The 17,664-nt window shown below is 43.5% G+C and overlaps 1 protein-coding gene across 10 annotated transcripts in view; it reads right to left on the bottom strand.

Annotated features, from left to right (window-relative positions):
- LOC105605916 (ATP-binding cassette sub-family C member 4-like) overlaps nucleotides 1-17,664 on the bottom strand; it is a 168,986-nt gene that overhangs the window by 108,153 nt on the left and 43,169 nt on the right. For all 10 annotated transcript variants that reach the window (XM_060394598.1, XM_042254991.2, XM_060394599.1 and 7 more), the window contains 4 exons: nucleotides 14,647-14,736; nucleotides 13,289-13,480; nucleotides 660-754; nucleotides 350-436 (listed from right to left, as the gene is read on the bottom strand). In XM_060394598.1, the coding sequence (XP_060250581.1) occupies nucleotides 350-436; nucleotides 660-754; nucleotides 13,289-13,480; nucleotides 14,647-14,736 (464 nt within the window). The remainder of the gene's footprint in view (nucleotides 1-349; nucleotides 437-659; nucleotides 755-13,288; nucleotides 13,481-14,646; nucleotides 14,737-17,664) is intronic.

The raw sequence follows: 17,664 nt of genomic DNA, 5'->3' as shown, positions 1-17,664 counted from the left end.
GGTTACCAAGTCTGTTCTCTGACTTAAAAACCGTATATCATTTTTCTTATTTCTGGGGTCTGGATCCATGAACGGCAATTAGCAAGGGGAATCTGCCATTTATCCCTCATTCCCTGAAGCACAGACCTCACTGGTCTCCACACACTGGAACACCTTCTGTATTGTCCTTTCTTGACCTCATCATGATGCAAGATTTCTCTACGATGGATCTTCTGTGGAGGGAAGGGAGGGGCACAAGGGCAGAGTGAGCTGAGTCTTCTGAAGCACAAAGGCTTTCCTGAGCTCTCTTCCCTGATCTCTATAGAGTTCCTGGAAAGCAGAGATGATAGAAACACAGGAGCAAACTCACTGTTCAAACAAGTGCCTGCTGACTTCTACATCCACTGCACTGAATGGATCATCCAGGAGGTAGATGTCTGCATTCTGATACACGGCTCTAGAAAATGTAGACAGATGTCAGGAGAGGACACTGCACACTCACTGGCTTTCATTTCTGAATCATGATGGCGTCCAACAACTCCATGTTCATTCCAAGAGTCCATGGAAAGAACCAAGACCCTGTTTCACACAGGCCCACCCAATGAGCGGGGTCTGCGTGCTCATGTCCACTAGGAGCTGCAGAGGAGGAGGGGCAGGATGGCAACTGAAACCCCATTTACCTGGCGAGGCTGACCCGGGCTTTCTGTCCTTCACTCAGCGGGGTTCCTCCGTCTCCTATCACAGTTTGATCTCCGTCCTCCAGAAGCTGTAAATCCTATGTAGAGATAGAAAAGGGAAAGAGAATAAATTTAAAATGTGTTCTCCTCCTCTCATAGCTCAGCTGGTTAAGAATCTGCCTGTAATCGGGAGACCCCAATTTGATTCCTGGGTTGAGAAGATCCCCTGGAATAAGAGATAGGCTACCCACTCCAGTATTCTTGGGCTTCCCTTGTGGCTCAGCTGGTAAAGAATCCACCTGCAATGCAGGGGACCCCAGTTTGATTTCTGGATTGAGAAGATCCCCTGGAGAAGGGAAAGGCTACCCACTCTAGTATTCTGGCCTGGAGAATTCCATGGACTATACAGTCTATGGAGTCGCAAAGAGTCAGACATGAATGAACAACTTTCACTTTCCCCTCATCCTAATTTTTTTTTTTTTTTAGCCAAACCATGTAGCTTGTGGGATCTTAGTTCTCTGACTAGGGATTGAACCCACAATATCCATGGAGCCCTAACCACTGAAACACCAGGGAATTCCCATTCTCCTAATCCTTTAGTACCAGCTCTTCATATAAGTATTTGATAACGGGAAATGGGAATGTTTCATAGTGACTAAACTATAGCCTTGAACAACAACAACAACAACAACAAAAACCTCTTTGGTTTCTTATTTGTTTTCATTCTATAGTTTTTCACAGCATTTATGCATTTGACTATTTTCACACTTATTTACTGAAGATCGACCTTTACACCAGGCATTATTCAGGGCATGATGAATTCAGCCAGAAAGAAACAAAGTTCTAGAGTTTCTTTCCATAGTGGGAGATGGATGATATAAGAAATTAACCTGAGTGTAAATACTGAGGACAGAAAGGAAAAGCAAGCTGGCTCAGGGGGATGGAGAGTAAAGGAGGGAAGCGAGTCCACACTGGGGTGTGAGGGCTCTGCTCAGGGGGTGTGAGGAGATCTGGGGAGGAGGAGGGACTCAGGCAGACCTGGAGAGGCTGCTGCACACAGAGGGATGGGCGAGTGCAGGGGACATGGGGGAGATGCCCAAGGTATTCAGGACAAGGAGGCAGGAGAGCAGAGTAAGAATGAGGGGAGTGAGGGCAGAGACAGAGCAGGAGGAGCCCTTGCATTACTCCCAGTAACAGGGGAAGGGGGAGAAGGGAGGACTGACCTGGTCTGTGGTTTTTTCAAGAATCACTTCTATGCTTTGTGGAAAACAGGCAGTAAGGGGGAATGGGTGAGGGTGACTACAAGTGAGGAGGCAACTGGAATAATCCAGGGGATAGATGATGGTGGTCAGGACCAGAGTGGGAGCAGCAGGAATGGAGCCACAGGGTCACACTCCAGACACACTTGGAAGGTGGAGTCTGTAAGACCTGCTGATGGGATGGGAGTGAGCTGTAAGAGAAGAGGACGACTGTGGTGTCTGAGACATGAGGAAGGGGAAGGACAGGGTCTCCATTTACTGAGTTGGGAAAGATGGTAGATGTTGGTTTAGGAGGCTTCACTTGTGGACAAGGTGAGAAGATATGGTGATATCACGGTGCAGCTGGACATGCAAGTGTGAAGGTCTGTGCTAGAGACACAGGTATGAGAGCTAGTGGCCAGGGTGGTGAAGGCACAGGACTAGTTTCATTGGGGAATGAGTGTGTCTTAAATTTCCAATATTGCTGAACATGATGTCAGCTTCCCACTCCCACTGAGGGAGTAAGACCTGACTGGAGTCTTCACAGTGATACTTAAGACCAGTCATAGAGTGACAGACAATAACTATACAAGAAAAGGGAGCAAAAAAAAAAAAAAAAGAAAAGAAAAGAAAAGCAGGCTGGGGAGGAAAAACTACAGGGAAACAGTGTACTCAAGGAACACGAAGCAGATCAGCTAAACCAAGTAGACGCTTGCCCATCGAAGCAGAAAACATTCAAAGTTAAGAAGGATATGAGGCTTTGATTTGAGAATTAGGGAATCTATCATAACTTTTATCTGAATACTATTTAAGAAATAAATAGACAAATCTGTTTATTTTCCCGAGAGTACCTGGGGACATTAAAAAAGATGTCAAGAACATCTCCAAAACCACAAAATAATCATCAAGTTTAAGTTACACGGTTATTATATTAGAAATTTTAGGCTGCCTGTAATTATCACTGGACAGATCCTGGCACAGACAAGCAGCACTCATTTCTTTGTCTCTACTTTAGCAAATTTGGGGAGGAAGCAAGCGGCACACCGGGGTCTCCATGATAAACAAGTTCTTGGATCTCCAAGTCTCACTTTCCTGTTCTACAGAATGTGCTGCAGAAACAAGAGTCACTAAACTCAAGGATGCTGTAAGAATCTAAAGCGTAGGAAAACCCTCCATAAATGGAAAAAGGACAGCAACTGATAACTTGCTATTGGTGACTGATCACACTCCTAGTAAATAGACAAACTGAGACTCAATCCCTGAGCCTGCTGACTCCTGGACCTTGGAGTTATCTCATCAACCTGAATTGATATTCCCAATGTGATTACTTCATATCTCCCTATTTTATTTCAGAAAAGTTTTCAGCTCAATAAGCTTAAAGGTTTACTTCAATTAGGTCTAGTTTAATGTAATACAAAAAATTTCGCTTTTTTAAACTATTTTTTTCCTCCAAGATCAGGCAGATGTGAGCACAGGGAGAACTGTAAGGAGAAATCTTTATAATATTTATATGCATTTAAGTATGGATAAATGAAGAGAAAAAGGCTGTGTTAGTAACAGTTGCTACCATTAACTGAAACCCTGACTTGTTTGCATTGCACAGGCTTGGCCTGTAGCCTTTAGGGTAATCCCACCCCTCCACCACGTACTAAGAGAAGAAACTGAGACAAACACCTGGAGTTACTATCCAGGACTATTTTTCTCTAAAGGTCAAACCTTTTCTACTACACGTGCAGTCTCTGTATCTTCAGGCCAAGATAACTCTGCTGCCGCTGCTGCAGCTTAGTCGTTTCCGTGTCTGACTCTGAGATCACACGGACTGTAACCCGCCAGGCTCCTCTGTCCATGAAATTCTCCAGGCAAGAGTAATAGAGGGGGTTACCATGCCCTCCTTCAGGGGATCTTCCTGACCCAGGAATCCTGCATTGCAAGCAGATTACCACTGAGCCACCAAGGAAGCCCAAAATAACTCTAGACACCTGTACTACCTGTGACCATCTCATGTTCATCCACCGACATATGGATTCCAAAAGAGATAAGCAAAGGTTCTCATAACTCATTAAATGGTTCCCAAGTGCTGCAAAGACCTTGCTAACCCCATGCTAATTGCTAATCAGTCATAGAGGACATTTCAGAGCAGCAACAAAACCTCTTGGAAAACCGCTGAACCAGTGTCCTCATTTTGCTGTGGAAACCTCAGGAAGGTAATAGGACGTGTTCAAAGTGACAGCAGGCAAGTGACACAACCAGGTCCAGGACTCCCCTCTCACTACTCCTCTGCCCTAGGCCACCTTCCTGCCAAGGAGAGAAAGGGCACCAGGGGCCCCAACTCTCTGTCCTGACCATGCAAACAGGAGAGCAGTCCATCTTTGTAAATGTTTGTCTCATCACATACAGAAGAATCGCTGTGCAGCCCAGTCTGCAGGGCCCCTTCTCACAGAACCTGCTGCATGGATGGTCAAGGGTGAGGGAAGCCTCAGAACACTGTGCACGTTACTGGTCCAGTCGCGCCATGTGGCTGCAGCAGAGCATTGGCCCCCAGGGAGAACGGTGGCCCCTGAGGAAAACGCTGAATGGTAGCCACTGTCCCACAGCTGCTCTTCTCCAGAGATGCTCAAATGTGGGAGAGAAAGACAGGGCTGAGCTTCACCAGAAAGGCAAGGTCATGAGAGAAACACACCTGGCCTGGGTCTTTGGAGTCTGATGTGGGCATCAGGAGCTGGACATGATTAAGGTAAAGAGGAAATGCCTGAAATCTGTTTATTCTGCATCCCACCTTCCACCTTCATCCATCACCTGCTTTTTGAAAAGTTCTTTCTTTTAAACTTCCTCAAGCCAGCACGGCACCGAGGACAAGCATGGGGTCTAGAGTCGTGAAGAGGCAGATCTGAACTTAAGCTCCAGATGTTAAGGACAGCTGTTTCATCCCCCAAGCTTCAGCTTTACCAACAAAATTGAGGAATTTGACATCGAGGACACTCATGAAGAATAATTTACATACCTTCTTATATGTGTATATACACACGTGTGAGAGAGGGAAACTGATTTCCATGTAGACTCTGAATGGGAGCTGCTGTTTACACTGTTTCGGAGAAGGCAACGGCACCCTACTCCGGTACTCTTGCCTGGAAAATCCCATGGACGGAGGAACCTCGTAGGCTGCAGTCTGTGGCGTCGCGAAGAGTCGGACGCGACTGAGTGACTTCACTTTCATTTTTCACTTTCACGCATTGGAGAAGGAAATGGCAGCCCACTCCAGTGTTCTTGCCTGGAAAATCCCAGGGATGGGGGAGCCTGGTGGGCTGCTGTCTATGGGGTCGCACAGAGTCGGACACGACTGAAGCGACTTAGCACCAGCAGCAGCAGCAGCAGCAGCAGCAGCAGTTCTCACTGTTTACATTTGCTTCCCCCTTTTCTTACACAGTATTTGTAGTATAGCATTAGTCACTCAGTTGTGTCCTATTCTTTTGACCCCTATGGACTATAGCGTGCCAGGCTCCTCTGTCCATGGAATTCTCCAGGCAAAACTACTGGAGAGGGTTCCATTCCCTTCTCCAGGAATCTTTTGGACCCAGGGATTGAACCCAGGTCTCCCATATTGCAGGCAGATCCTTTACCATCTGAGCCACCAGGGAAGTCCGTATATTTGCTCTTAAATTGTTTTTAAATTTTTGGTTGCACCTTGTGGCCTGTAGGATCTTAGCTTTTGACCAAAGACAAATCTATGCCCGCTGCATTGGGAGCATGGAGTTTTAACCACTGGATCACCACATTATAAACACCACTGAATAAAAATCCAATTCATTCCTGCTACCTTGATACTGTAACCAGTTCAGTTCAGTGACTCAGTCCTGTCTGACTCTTTGCGACACCATGAATCGCAGCACGCCAGGCCTCCCTGTCCATCACCAACTCCCGGAGTTCACTCAGACTCACATCCATAGAGTCAGTGATGCCATCCAGCCATCTCATCCTCTGTCGTCCCCTTCTCCTCCTGCCCCCAATCCCTCCCAGCATCAAAGTCTTTTCCAGTGAGTCAACTCTTCAAATGAGGAGGCCAAAGTACCAGAGTTTCAGCTTTAGCATCATTCCCTTCAAAGAAATCCCAGAGCTGATCTCCTTCAGAATGGACTGGTTGGATCTTCTTGCAGACCAAGGGACTCTCAAGAGTCTTCCCCAACACCACAGTTCAAAAGCATCAATTCTTCAGTGCTCAGCCTCCTTCACAGTCCAACTTTCACATCCATAAATGACCACTGGAAAAACCATAGCCTTGACTAGACGGACCTTAATCGGCAAAGTAATGTCTCTGCTTTGGAATATGCTATCTAGGTTGCTCATAACTTTTCTTCCAAGGAGTAAGCGTCTTTTAATTTCATGGCTGTAGTCACCGTCTGCAGTGATTTTGGAGCCCAGAAAAATAAAGTCTGACACTGTTTGACTGTTTCCCCATCTGTTTCCCATGAAGTGATGGGACCAGATGCCATGATCTTTGTTTTCTGAATGTTGAGCTTTAAGCCAACTTTTTCACTCTCCACTTTCACTTTCATCAAGAGGCTTTTTAGTTCTTCTTCACTTTCTGCCACAAGGGTGGTGTCACCCGTATATCTGAGGTTATTGATATTTCTCCTGGCAATCTTGATTCCAGCTTGTGTTTCTTCCAGTCCAGCGTTTCTCATGCTGTACTCTGCGTATAAGTTAACCAAGCAGGGTGACAATATACAGCCTTGACGTACTCCTTTCCTATTTGGAACCAGTCTGTTGTTCCATGTCCAGTTCTAACTATTGCTTTCTGACCTCCATATAGGTTTCTCAAGAAGCAGGTCAGGTGGTCTGGTATTCCCATCTCTCTCAGAATTTTCCAGTTTATTGTGATCCACACAGTCAAAGCCTTTGGCATAGTCAATAAAGCAGAAATAGATGATTTTCTGGAACTCTCTTGCTTTTCCCATGCTTTTTGCCAATTTGATCTCTGGTTCCTCTGCCTTTTCTAAAACCAGCTTGAACATCAGGGAGTTCACGGTTCACATATTGCTGAAGTCTGGCTTGGATAATTTTGAGCATTACTTTACTAGCATGTGAGATGAGTGCAATTGCGCGATAGTTTGAGCATTCTTTTAGCATTGCCATTCTTTGGGATTGGAATGAAAACTGACCTTTTCCAGTCCCGTGGCCACTGCTGAGTTTTCCAAATTTGCTGGCATATTGAGTGCAGCACTTTCACAGCATCATCTTTCAGGATTTGAAACAGCTCAACTGGAATTCCATCACCTCCACTAACTTTGTTCATAGTGATGATTTCTAAGGCCCACTTGACTTCACATTCCAGGATGTCTAGCTCTACATGAGTGATCACACCATCGTGATTATCCAGGTCATGGAAATCTTTTTTGTACAGTTCTTCTGTGTATTCTTGCCACCTCTTCTTAATATCTTCTGCTTTTGTTAGGTCCATACCATTTCTGTCCTTTATCAAGCCCATCTTTGCATGAAATGTTCCCTTGGTATCTCTGATTTTCTTGAAGAGATCTCTAGTCTTTCCCATTCTGTTCTTTTCCTCTATTTCTTTGCATTGATCACTGAAGAAGGCTTTCTTATCTCTTCTTGCTATTCTTTGGAACTCTCCATTCAGATGCTTATATCTTTCCTTTTCTCCTTTGCTTTTCATTTCTCTTCTTTTCACACTATTTGTAAGGCCTCCCCAGACAGTCATTTTGCTTTTTTGCATTTCTTTTCCATGGGGATGGTCTTGATCCCTGTCTCCTGTACAATGTCACAAACCTCATTCCATAGTTCATCAGGCACTCTATCTAACAGATCTAGGCCCTTTAATCTATTTCTCACTTCCACTGTATAGTCGTAAGGGATTTGATTTAGGTCCTACCTGAATGGTCTAGTGGTTTTCCCTACTTTCTTCAATTTAAGTCTGAATTTGGTAATAAGGAGTTCATGATCTGAGCCACAGTCAGCTCCTGGTCTTGTTTTTGTTGACTGTATACAGCTTCACCATCTTTGGCTGCAAAGAATATAATCAATCTGATTTCAGTGTTGACCATCTGGTGATGTCCTTGTGTAGAGTCTTCTCTTGTGTTTTTGGAAGAGGGTGTTTGCTATGACCAGTGTGTTTCTTGGCAAAACTCTATTAGTCTTTGCCCGGCTTCATTCTGCATTCCAAGGCCAAATTTGCCTGTTACTCCAGGTTTTTCTTGACTTCCTACTTTTGCATTCCAATCCCCTATAATGAAAAGGTATCTTTTTTTGGGTGTTAGTTCTAAAAGGTCTTGTAGGTCTTCATAGAACCATTCAACTTCAGCTTCCTCAGTGTTACTTATTGGGGCATAGACTTGGACTACCGTGATATCAGGAAGGGTTAATTTTGAACTCATACTGGATCTGCTTCTGTGACTTTAATCCTTATCTTGCTGCTTTTGTTACTGCAGGCATGCACAATGGCCTGCCTCAAGGAGATAGTGTGACCCTGCCTACCTGTGAAGGGTACCCTACTCTTTGTGAAGGCTTATAAGGAAGTGAAACTAACATCTCCCAGCATGAGGCTTGCTGCTTTATAAGATATTCACAAGAATTAAATGATCTTTTGACTTTGTTTCCTCATGTGCAACCATCTCTGATTCACCGAAGAACGTGACATCCTGCCCCTGATGAGATGGCTATTTTGAGGTGCTAACCTGCCATCTCAGCTATTTGTAAGGCCTCCTTAGAGAATCATTTTGCCTTTTTGCATTTCTTTTTCTTGGGATGGTATTGATCACTGCCTCTTGTCCTTTAGTCCTTTGTCCATAGTCCTTCAGGCACTCTATCATATCTAATCCTTTGAATCCATTTGTCACTTCCACTCTATAATAATAAGGGATTTGATTTAGGTCATACCTGAATGGTCTAGTGGTTTTCTCTACTTTCTTCAATTTAAGTCTGAATTTGGCAATAAGGCATTCATGATCTGAGCCACAGTCAGCTCCCAGTCTTGTTTTCACTGACTGTATAGAGCTTCTCCATTTTTGGCTGCAAAGAATAGAATCAATCTGATTTTGGTGTTGACCATCTGGTGACGTCCATGTGTAGAATCTTCTCTTGTGTTGTTGGAAGAGGGTATTTGCTATGACCAGTGTGATCTCTTGGCAAAACTCTATTAGCCTTTGCCCTGCTTTATTCCTTTTTCCAAGGCCAAATTTGCTTGTTATTCCAGGTGTCTCTTGACTTCCTACTTTTGCATTCCAGTCCCCTATAATAAAAAGGATGTCTTTTTGGATGTTAGTTCTAGAAGGCCTTGTAGGTCTTAACAGAACAATTCAACTTCAGCTTCTTCAGCATTACTGGTCAGGACATAGACTTGGATTACCATGATATTAAATGGTTTGTCTTGGAAATGAACAGAGATCATTCTGTCATTTTTGAGATTACATCCAAGTACTGCATTTCAGACTCTTTTGTTGACTATGATGGCTACTCCATTTCTTCTAAGGAATTCCTGCCCACAATAGTAGATATAATGGTCATCTGAGTTAAATTTGCCCATTTCAGTCCATTTTAGTTCACTGATTCCTACAACATCAATGTTCACCCTTATCATCTCCTGTTTGAAGTCACTCAGTCATGTCTGACTCTTTGTGACCCCATGGACAGTAACCTACCAGGCTCCGTGGTCCATGGGATTTTCCAGGCAAGAATACTGGAGTGGGTTGCCATTTCCAATTTGTCTTGATTCATGGACCTAATATTCCAGGTTCCTATGCAATATGGTTCTTTACAGCATTGGACTTTACTTCCATCACCAGTCACATTCACAACTGGATGTTGTTTTTGCTTTGACTCTGTCTCTTCATACCTTCTGGATTTATTTCTCCACTGATCTCCAGTAGCATACTGGACACCTACTGACTTGGGGAGTTCATCTTTCAATGTCCTATATTTTTGCCTTTTCATACTGTTCATGAGGTTCTCAAGGCAAGAATACTGAAGTAGCTTGCCATTCCCATCTCCAGTGGACCATGTTTTGTCAAAGAGTCAGACACAACTGAGCAACTGAACTGATCTGAATAATGTCCCTTCCTTGTCTCAACACCTCATCTCAGACTTACTGGCCTATGGTGCAGGGAGCAGAGTGAGCTTGGACTCAGTTCAGTTCAATCACTCAGTCATGTCCAACTCTTTGAGACCCCATCGACTACAGCACGCCAGGCTTCGCTGTCCATCACCAACTCCCAGAGCTTGCTCAAATTCATGTCCATCAAGTCAGTGATGCCATTCAACCGTCTCATTTTCAACTGTTTCCTTCTCCTCTTGCCTTCAATCTTTCCCAGTATCAGGGTCTTTTCCAATGAGTCAGCTCTTCGCATCAGATGGCCACAGTACTGGAGCTTCAGCTTCAGCATCAGTCCTTCCAATGAATATTCAGGACTGCTTTCCTTTAGGACTGGTTGGATCTCCTTGCAGTTCAAGAAACTCTCAAGAGTCTTCTCCAGCACCTCAGTTCAAAAGCATCAATTCCTTGGCATTCAGCTTTCTCCATGGTCCAACTCTCACATCCATGCATGACTACTGGAAAAACCATAGCCTTTACTAGATGGACCTTTGTCAGCAAAGTAATGTCTCTGCTTTTTAATACACTGTCTAGGTTGGTCATAGCTTTTCTTCCAAGGAGCAAGCATTTTTAATTTCATGGCTTCAGTCACCATCTTCAGTAATTTTTGAGCCCAAGAAAATAAAGTCTGTCACTGTTTCCATTGTTTCCCCATCTATTTGCCATTAAGTGTTGGGATTGGATGCTGTGATCTTAGATTTTTGAATGCTGAGTTTAAGCCAGCCTTTTCACTCTCTTCTTTCACCTTCATCAAGAGGCTCTTCAGTTCCTCTTCACTTTCCCCTATAAGGGTGGTGTCATCTGCATATCTGAGATTGTTGATATTTCTCCCAGGAATCTTGATTCCAGCTTGTGCTTCATGATATTGTTACTGAGTCCACAGTATGAAAAGAGTGGACTCACTAACAATATCACTTCCACAAAAGAAGATCTCCCATTAACAACAACCCAGGAGAAAGAAACAAGAGCATTAAACAAGCAATTCTGTTTTGTTCACATCACCACAAAATGCTACTCATCTGACACAATCTATGATATTAAGTCATTGTTCAAGCAAAACACTATTGTTTCACAAAGCTAGTTTGGAGCCTTCAACACCACACCTTTGAAAGACCGTCCCAATCTTTTCCTCACACTACAAAAGAACACACTGCACTGAACAGGCCTGGGGAGGAGAAGCCCTTTAATGCTATTAGTTAGATTTTCATAACCCAAGAGAGTAACACAGTATTCATCAGTATTTACATTTTTCTTTCTTTTTTTCCAGATTATACTGTTTATCAGGTAATTTTGTTTTCACCATTCATTCACTGATTTCATCTAAATTTCAGAGTTTCACCTTGCCATTTTCTGTGAAACACAGTCTTTTCTGAAAACAATCTCTCCCCCAGTGAAACAATGCAGTATTAAGAAGAAATGTTAAAGCATTTTGTTTTTGTTTTGTTTTAATAAAAATACCAGTCATAACCAAGTGCAGCGAAAAACCTAGAGACTGAAAGGGACCAAGGGGGCACCAACCAAGTGCAGGGGGCAGACCTCATGTGGAGTCTGATTCACACCAATGGTAAAGGAGACTTCTCAGTGAGATGATTAGCAACATGTAAACTAGAAGGTTGATAATATTGAGGAATTTGGGTTATTTTTCAGATGAAATAATATGTGTTTCCAAAGGCTCTCCTATCTCTTAGAGAAAAACTAGTAAAACGTTTGTGTGTTAGTCACTCAGTGGTGTCTGACTCTTTGCAACCCAATGGACTGTAGCTCACCAGGCAAGAATATTGGAGTGGATAATTATTCCCTTCTCCAGGGGATGTTTCAAGCCCAGGAATCAAACTCACATCTCCTGAACTGCAAGCAGGGTCTTTACTGTCTGAGCCACCAGGGAAGCTTTGAAAGTGAAAGCGAAAGTCACTCTGTTGTATTCAATTCTTTGTGACCCCATGGACTACAGAGTCCATGGAATTCTCCAGGCTAGAATACTGTAGTGGGTAGCCGTTCCCATCTCCAGGGGATCTTCCCAATCCAGTGATCAAACCCAGATCTCTCACATTGCAGGCAGATTCTTTACCAGCTGAGCCGAAACCTTTAGAGATGAACTAATCTGAGGTCTAGGATCTGCTCCAGAATAACCCAGGAGGGTGGGGGGAGGGATGGGGCTGGCAGAGGGCAGGGGTGGAGATGCAGCAAGACTGGCCACCAGCTGCTCCTGCTTGAAGCTGGGGAGTGGGCACATGAGGGTTCATTACACTGTACACTCTAATTTTAGAAATGTTTGTAATTGTCCACCATAAAAATAAGTTAAAAGTGAATGAAACTTCAAATTAACGAACTAAAAAGCCTCTTGATGAAAGTAAAAGAGGAGAATGAAAAAGTTGGCTTAAAGCTCAACATTCAGAAAACGAAGATCATGGCATCTGGTCCCATCACTCCATGGGAAATGGAGAAACAGTGGAAACAGTGTCAGACTTTATTTTGGGGGGCTCCAAAATCACTGCAGATGGTGATTGCAGCCATGAAATTAAAAGACGCTTACTCCTTGGAAGAAAAGTTGTGACCAACCTAGATAGCATATTCAAAAGCAGAGACATTACTTTGCCAAGGCTATGGTTTTTCCAGTAGTCATGTATGGATGCAAGAGTTGGACTGTGAAGAAGGCTGAGCGCCGAAGAATTGATGCTTTTGAACTGTGGTGTTGGAGAAGACTCTTGAGAGTCCCTTGTACTGCAAGGAGATCCAACCAGTCCATTCTGAAGGAGATCAACCCCGGGATTTCTTTGGAAGGAATGATACTAAAGCTGAAACTCCAGTACTTTGACCACCTCATGCGAAGAGTTGACTCATTGGAAAGGGATTGCTGGGAGGGATTGGGGGCAGGAGGAGAAGGGGATGACCGAGGATGAGATGGCTGGATGGCATCACTGACTCGATGGACGTGAGTCTGAGTGAACTCCGGGAGTTGGTGATGGACAGGGAGGCCTGGCGTGCTGTGATTGATGGGGTCGCAAAGAGTCGGACACGACTGAGTGACTGAACTGAACTGAACTGAATGAAACTTTACAAAGTGAATCAACTCCCTCCTCAGCAAGACATTCTGTGAGTGTCCTTATGACATCAGAATTGAAGGACTAGCATATATGCCTGCATACTTACTCAGAAGATCGGTGTAAGTATTAAACAACACTGAATGATCTTTCAAACTTAAAAAAAGAAAGAACTTTCAACAAACTTTACTGATAGTTTAAACCAAGTCTGTCATTTGAAATTCTAGTACATGCTACTCAAAAGTCCTTACTCACCTCTCCCAAAGCACAAGCCTTTATTACTTCTTCATATCGGTCTTCTTCATATTTCTTCCCAAATAAAATGTTACTCCTCACAGTTCCTGAGAACACCCAAGGCTGCTGAGGAACATATGCGATCCTCCCGTGCACGCTGACCTGCCCCTGGCTCGGGGGCAGCTCCCCCAGCACAGCACGTAACAGTGACGACTGAAACAGATGGCAACACACACGCATGAACAAGGAGCACTCAGGACGGAACACATCCTATAGCACAGCTGACCCCAGCCTGGTGCTTGATACACAACAGACCTCTTGCATTTAGAACAGGATAAAGTACAGCCCTGGAAGTTTGGACAAAAACAAATGAAAATAACACTATTGGTCAATGCAAATGAATGGCTGATAAGGAATATTAATAAAATACTATAACAATCTCCTCTGCCCAAGAGGAGCCCCCAAATGAAGCACTACACTCAGCAAAAACTAAGAATGTCTAACATCCTTCACTAGCAAAGCAGCCCAGCAGGATGTGTATTTCATGTAACTGATGTTTAGCGCAGTTGTTCTTGCATCCAGGTATCCTTCACTTGACAAACACTTATCACTTAAAAAGCTATGTGTGAAGAATATATCCAAAGATGATTACTTAAAAGAACTCTGAAATGAGTTGTGTCTAAAGAGAAAAAGGCCATCATAGAGGAAATCATCACCCTCTCGTGTACACATCCACATTTAGGTTTCTGTATTTTGTTGTTTCACAAACAGGACACTAAGTGCAAGTGCACGTCCTTCAAATCTCTTGTGACACACAGAAGTGACGTGTCTGTGTCTACACCATCAGAGCGCTCACCACACTGGGCTGAGATCAACTGCCTGTGTATCTGTCTGGCCCTGGAACCTGGTTGCCTCTGGACGGTAGAGACGTCGGGGTCTAGCTCACATCTGTGTCTTTAGCTCCAGCACGTGGCTGAACATTCACGACACATGCACTGAAAGGATCACATCAAGTCCCATGGGAAAATGCTCAGAGCTTCCAGGAAGAGCCTTCACCACCTCCAGACTTCCTGGAGGGGCCACTGTGATGAAAATAAGTCCCCACTGTTTCCATCCAACCTGAACAGCTGTCATATCAATAATTTCATTCACTGAGACGTCCAAATTCCTGACAATGTTTCCCAACTGTGCAATGTGAAGCACCAAGAAGGAAAACACAGTGTGTGCTTATCTAGATTTATTTGGCCATGAAACTTTCTTGCAAAACTTTCTAGGTACACCCAATTCAAACTGTGTCACACCCCGCTCTGGGCTTGACTCTGAAAATTTAACAAGGGCAGTGGTGTTGTATCAAGCTGACAAAAGGCATCACAACTTACCTTTCCTGCACCCACAGGTCCAACCACAGCTAAGAGTTCACCAGGTCTGGCAAAAAGGAAAAGGTCTTGTAGGGTTGGGGTTCCTGATTTCTGCAAATTAAAGTTTATAAAAATGTGCCCATTTCAATAAAGTAACATACATACTTCAGAAGGTAGAGAAAATTGTGTAATAGTCATTGATATGCTAATGTAATCCACATTTTTCCCCTTCCTATTTTAAGATAGTAAGTCCTGGAGGCCTTTTCATCCAATCATACATATCTCTTTGGGGGTTAACAAGGCTCATTCTTTTACCAGATTTCCATAAGGACATAGCTCTAGACACCCACAGAATTTTAGTCATAGAAACGACAAGGCACCTGCCTGAAACGCAAACTGAATAATGCATATAAGCTTATTAATATAATGCACTTAATAGAATATCCAGCTTGGGAGGCTTTTAATCATTTATAAGTTTTCATCATGACCCTTGGTTTTAACTGTCTCATTAATCTTCACAGTTCAGTTCAGTTCAGTCACTCAGCCATGTCCAACTCTTTGCGACCCCATGGACTGCAGCATGCCAGACTTCCCTGTCCATCACCAACTCCCAGAGCACACTCAAACTCATGTCCGTGGAGTTGGTGATGCCATCCAGCCAGCTCATCCTTTGTCATCCCCTTCTCCTTCTGTCTTCAATTTTTCCCAGCATCAGGGTCTTTTCAAATGAGTCAGCTCTTCACATCAGGTGGCCAAAGTGTTGGAGCTTCAGCTTCAGCATCAGTCCTTCCAATGAATGTTCAGGACTGATTTCCTTTAAGATTGACAGGTTTGATCTCTTTGTTGTCCAAGGGACTCTCAAGAGTCTTGTCCAGCAGCCCAGTTCAAAAGCATCAATCAATCCCCACAAGGTGGCAGTAGCAGACCTGGCCTTTAATTAAATAACCTGAAATCTCCACTAATCTCTCCACTTTCATTTGATAGAGAATGAACCTCAGTAGTGCTCAGCAAGCAAAGGGGTACTTTATATAATAGTCACTCTTGTCAAATTAAGTGTTATTAATAATGGTCCAAGCTCTAATTTTTAACAAGAGCTATAATTTAATACCACCACCACCAACAACACAACAAAAAATAAGGAATAAATTAATTATGACGTGAGAAATCAAAGTGATAAAGCCTCAATTTTATATGTATTTATATACATTACCTGTCTTGGCTGAACGGAGGATAATAAAGTACTTCTACTGAAGAAAAGCAGGCAGCTTATTTACTGTCTGAGCCACCAGGGAAGCCCAAAGGAACAAAATAACAACAAGAACCATGGAGATACTTCCGCTAGTACCCCCACCCAATGCAACGGAGGACAAAGTATTCATTGTGCCAGTAACAAGTCACATTCTTGAGAGACGTATAGGCTCATGTATGTCTTTACATATCATAAGTGTTAAGAAAACTGTCAATAGCTGCCAATGCTTAAAAAAAAAAAGAGAAAAAAAGAATGGTGACACTTGACTCTAAAGTGCCCCAAAGACTAAAAACATAACTCTGAATTTAAAAGTCTGAATATTCCTCAAAATGAAAAATTTCTCCGGAAAGAAATGAACTAATTATAAAGCTTTCACATGCTAAAAAATGACAATTATTTTGCGTGGTCAAAAACACCAGCCCCAGATTTTTAAAAAAAAACAAACCTATAAATCTACCAATAAGAAGCTAGATGTTAAAACATAAAAAATATTTTTTAACCTTCTCCACTTCTTTATTCCTTTCTGACACTTAGGGTTCCTATTTTATTACTTTTCACTCAGTTATGACTAAAAATCAATTAGTCACATACCAACATCAGCTCCCTGGCATCACCCCTCACAGTTTCCCAGGGTCAGACACTGAGTTCCCTCCCTGTTCAGGCTTCAGGATCGGGCACTACTCAGCCTAGACCAGTAGAGGGCAGCACTCAGCAGCGCACACGTGCTGGGTCCAGTCAACCCCTGGTTATCCAGACTCAGGGGATGCTGACTCAACAAGGATCATCAGCTGAGCCCCAACTCTGTACCAGACATAGTTGAAAACCCCATGAATAAATGGAGGCTCCCAAAGGACCATTTCTTTTACAGCTTCAAGATTGAGACCAAGTTCCATCATTTCATGAATGAGACCTGGGTCCCTGAGACCTGCCCCCACCTGCCCACCTGCCCGCCTGGCTCTCTAGTGGAGCAGGTTACAGAGAGTTCGTGTCTATCTCCTGCCTCCCAACCCAGCAGGGGCTTCATTCAGATTCAGCTTCTCTTTAAAACCCCAATGTCTGTGTTCCCCGTCCAAGGGATCTCTCACCCGTGATCTAACCTGACAGCCATAATCACTAATGACCTTCCATAGGCAAGGCCAGGACAACATAACAGGCTGTTCCGTTTTACAATGCAAGCTGCACAAAAATCTGAGAACATGTTATTAAGTTCTTGAAAAAAAAAACCAAAATAGCTCATTTTAAAATGCTGCATAATTTGGCACAAAAGAAATTTGGTAATGGGTCATTAAAAAATATATGTTAGCATTCACATCGAGTGGTATTTACAATGGAATCTTAGTGCTTTCCATAAATGCTTCAAGAGTACTGTGATGAGAAATACGAAACATGAGGTAAATCTACCGGAATACGGTATGAGACACTCTCAGGATAGGTCAGGCGCCTTCTGTGCATTGCCATGTGCAACTGGTACAGGGCTCTGGTTTTATACATTCGGGAACATATTATCCTACTGTGCTATTGATGGAGATGGCAGGCACTTAATCAGAAGTTGGTGTATACATTCGGGAACATATTATCCTACTGTGCTATTGATGGAGATGGCAGGCACTTAATCAGAAGTTGGTGAACACCATGCAGGTGGCAAAACAGTGTCACAGGCATGAAAGACAGGAGGAGTCCACAGAGTCTAGACACTTGCCCTATGGTCCCACTCTGACAGCAGCCAGGCTTCTGAGCTCTGCTCTGGAGAGTGGACCCTCTGGTAGAGACATCTCTTTCCTGAGTCCTCC

This window comes from Ovis aries, chromosome 10, assembly GCF_016772045.2.
Source record: "Ovis aries strain OAR_USU_Benz2616 breed Rambouillet chromosome 10, ARS-UI_Ramb_v3.0, whole genome shotgun sequence".
NCBI lineage: Eukaryota > Metazoa > Chordata > Mammalia > Artiodactyla > Bovidae > Ovis > Ovis aries.
Note: the sequence above shows the minus strand (reverse complement) of the source record. Positions and strands in the feature narration are given on the sequence as shown.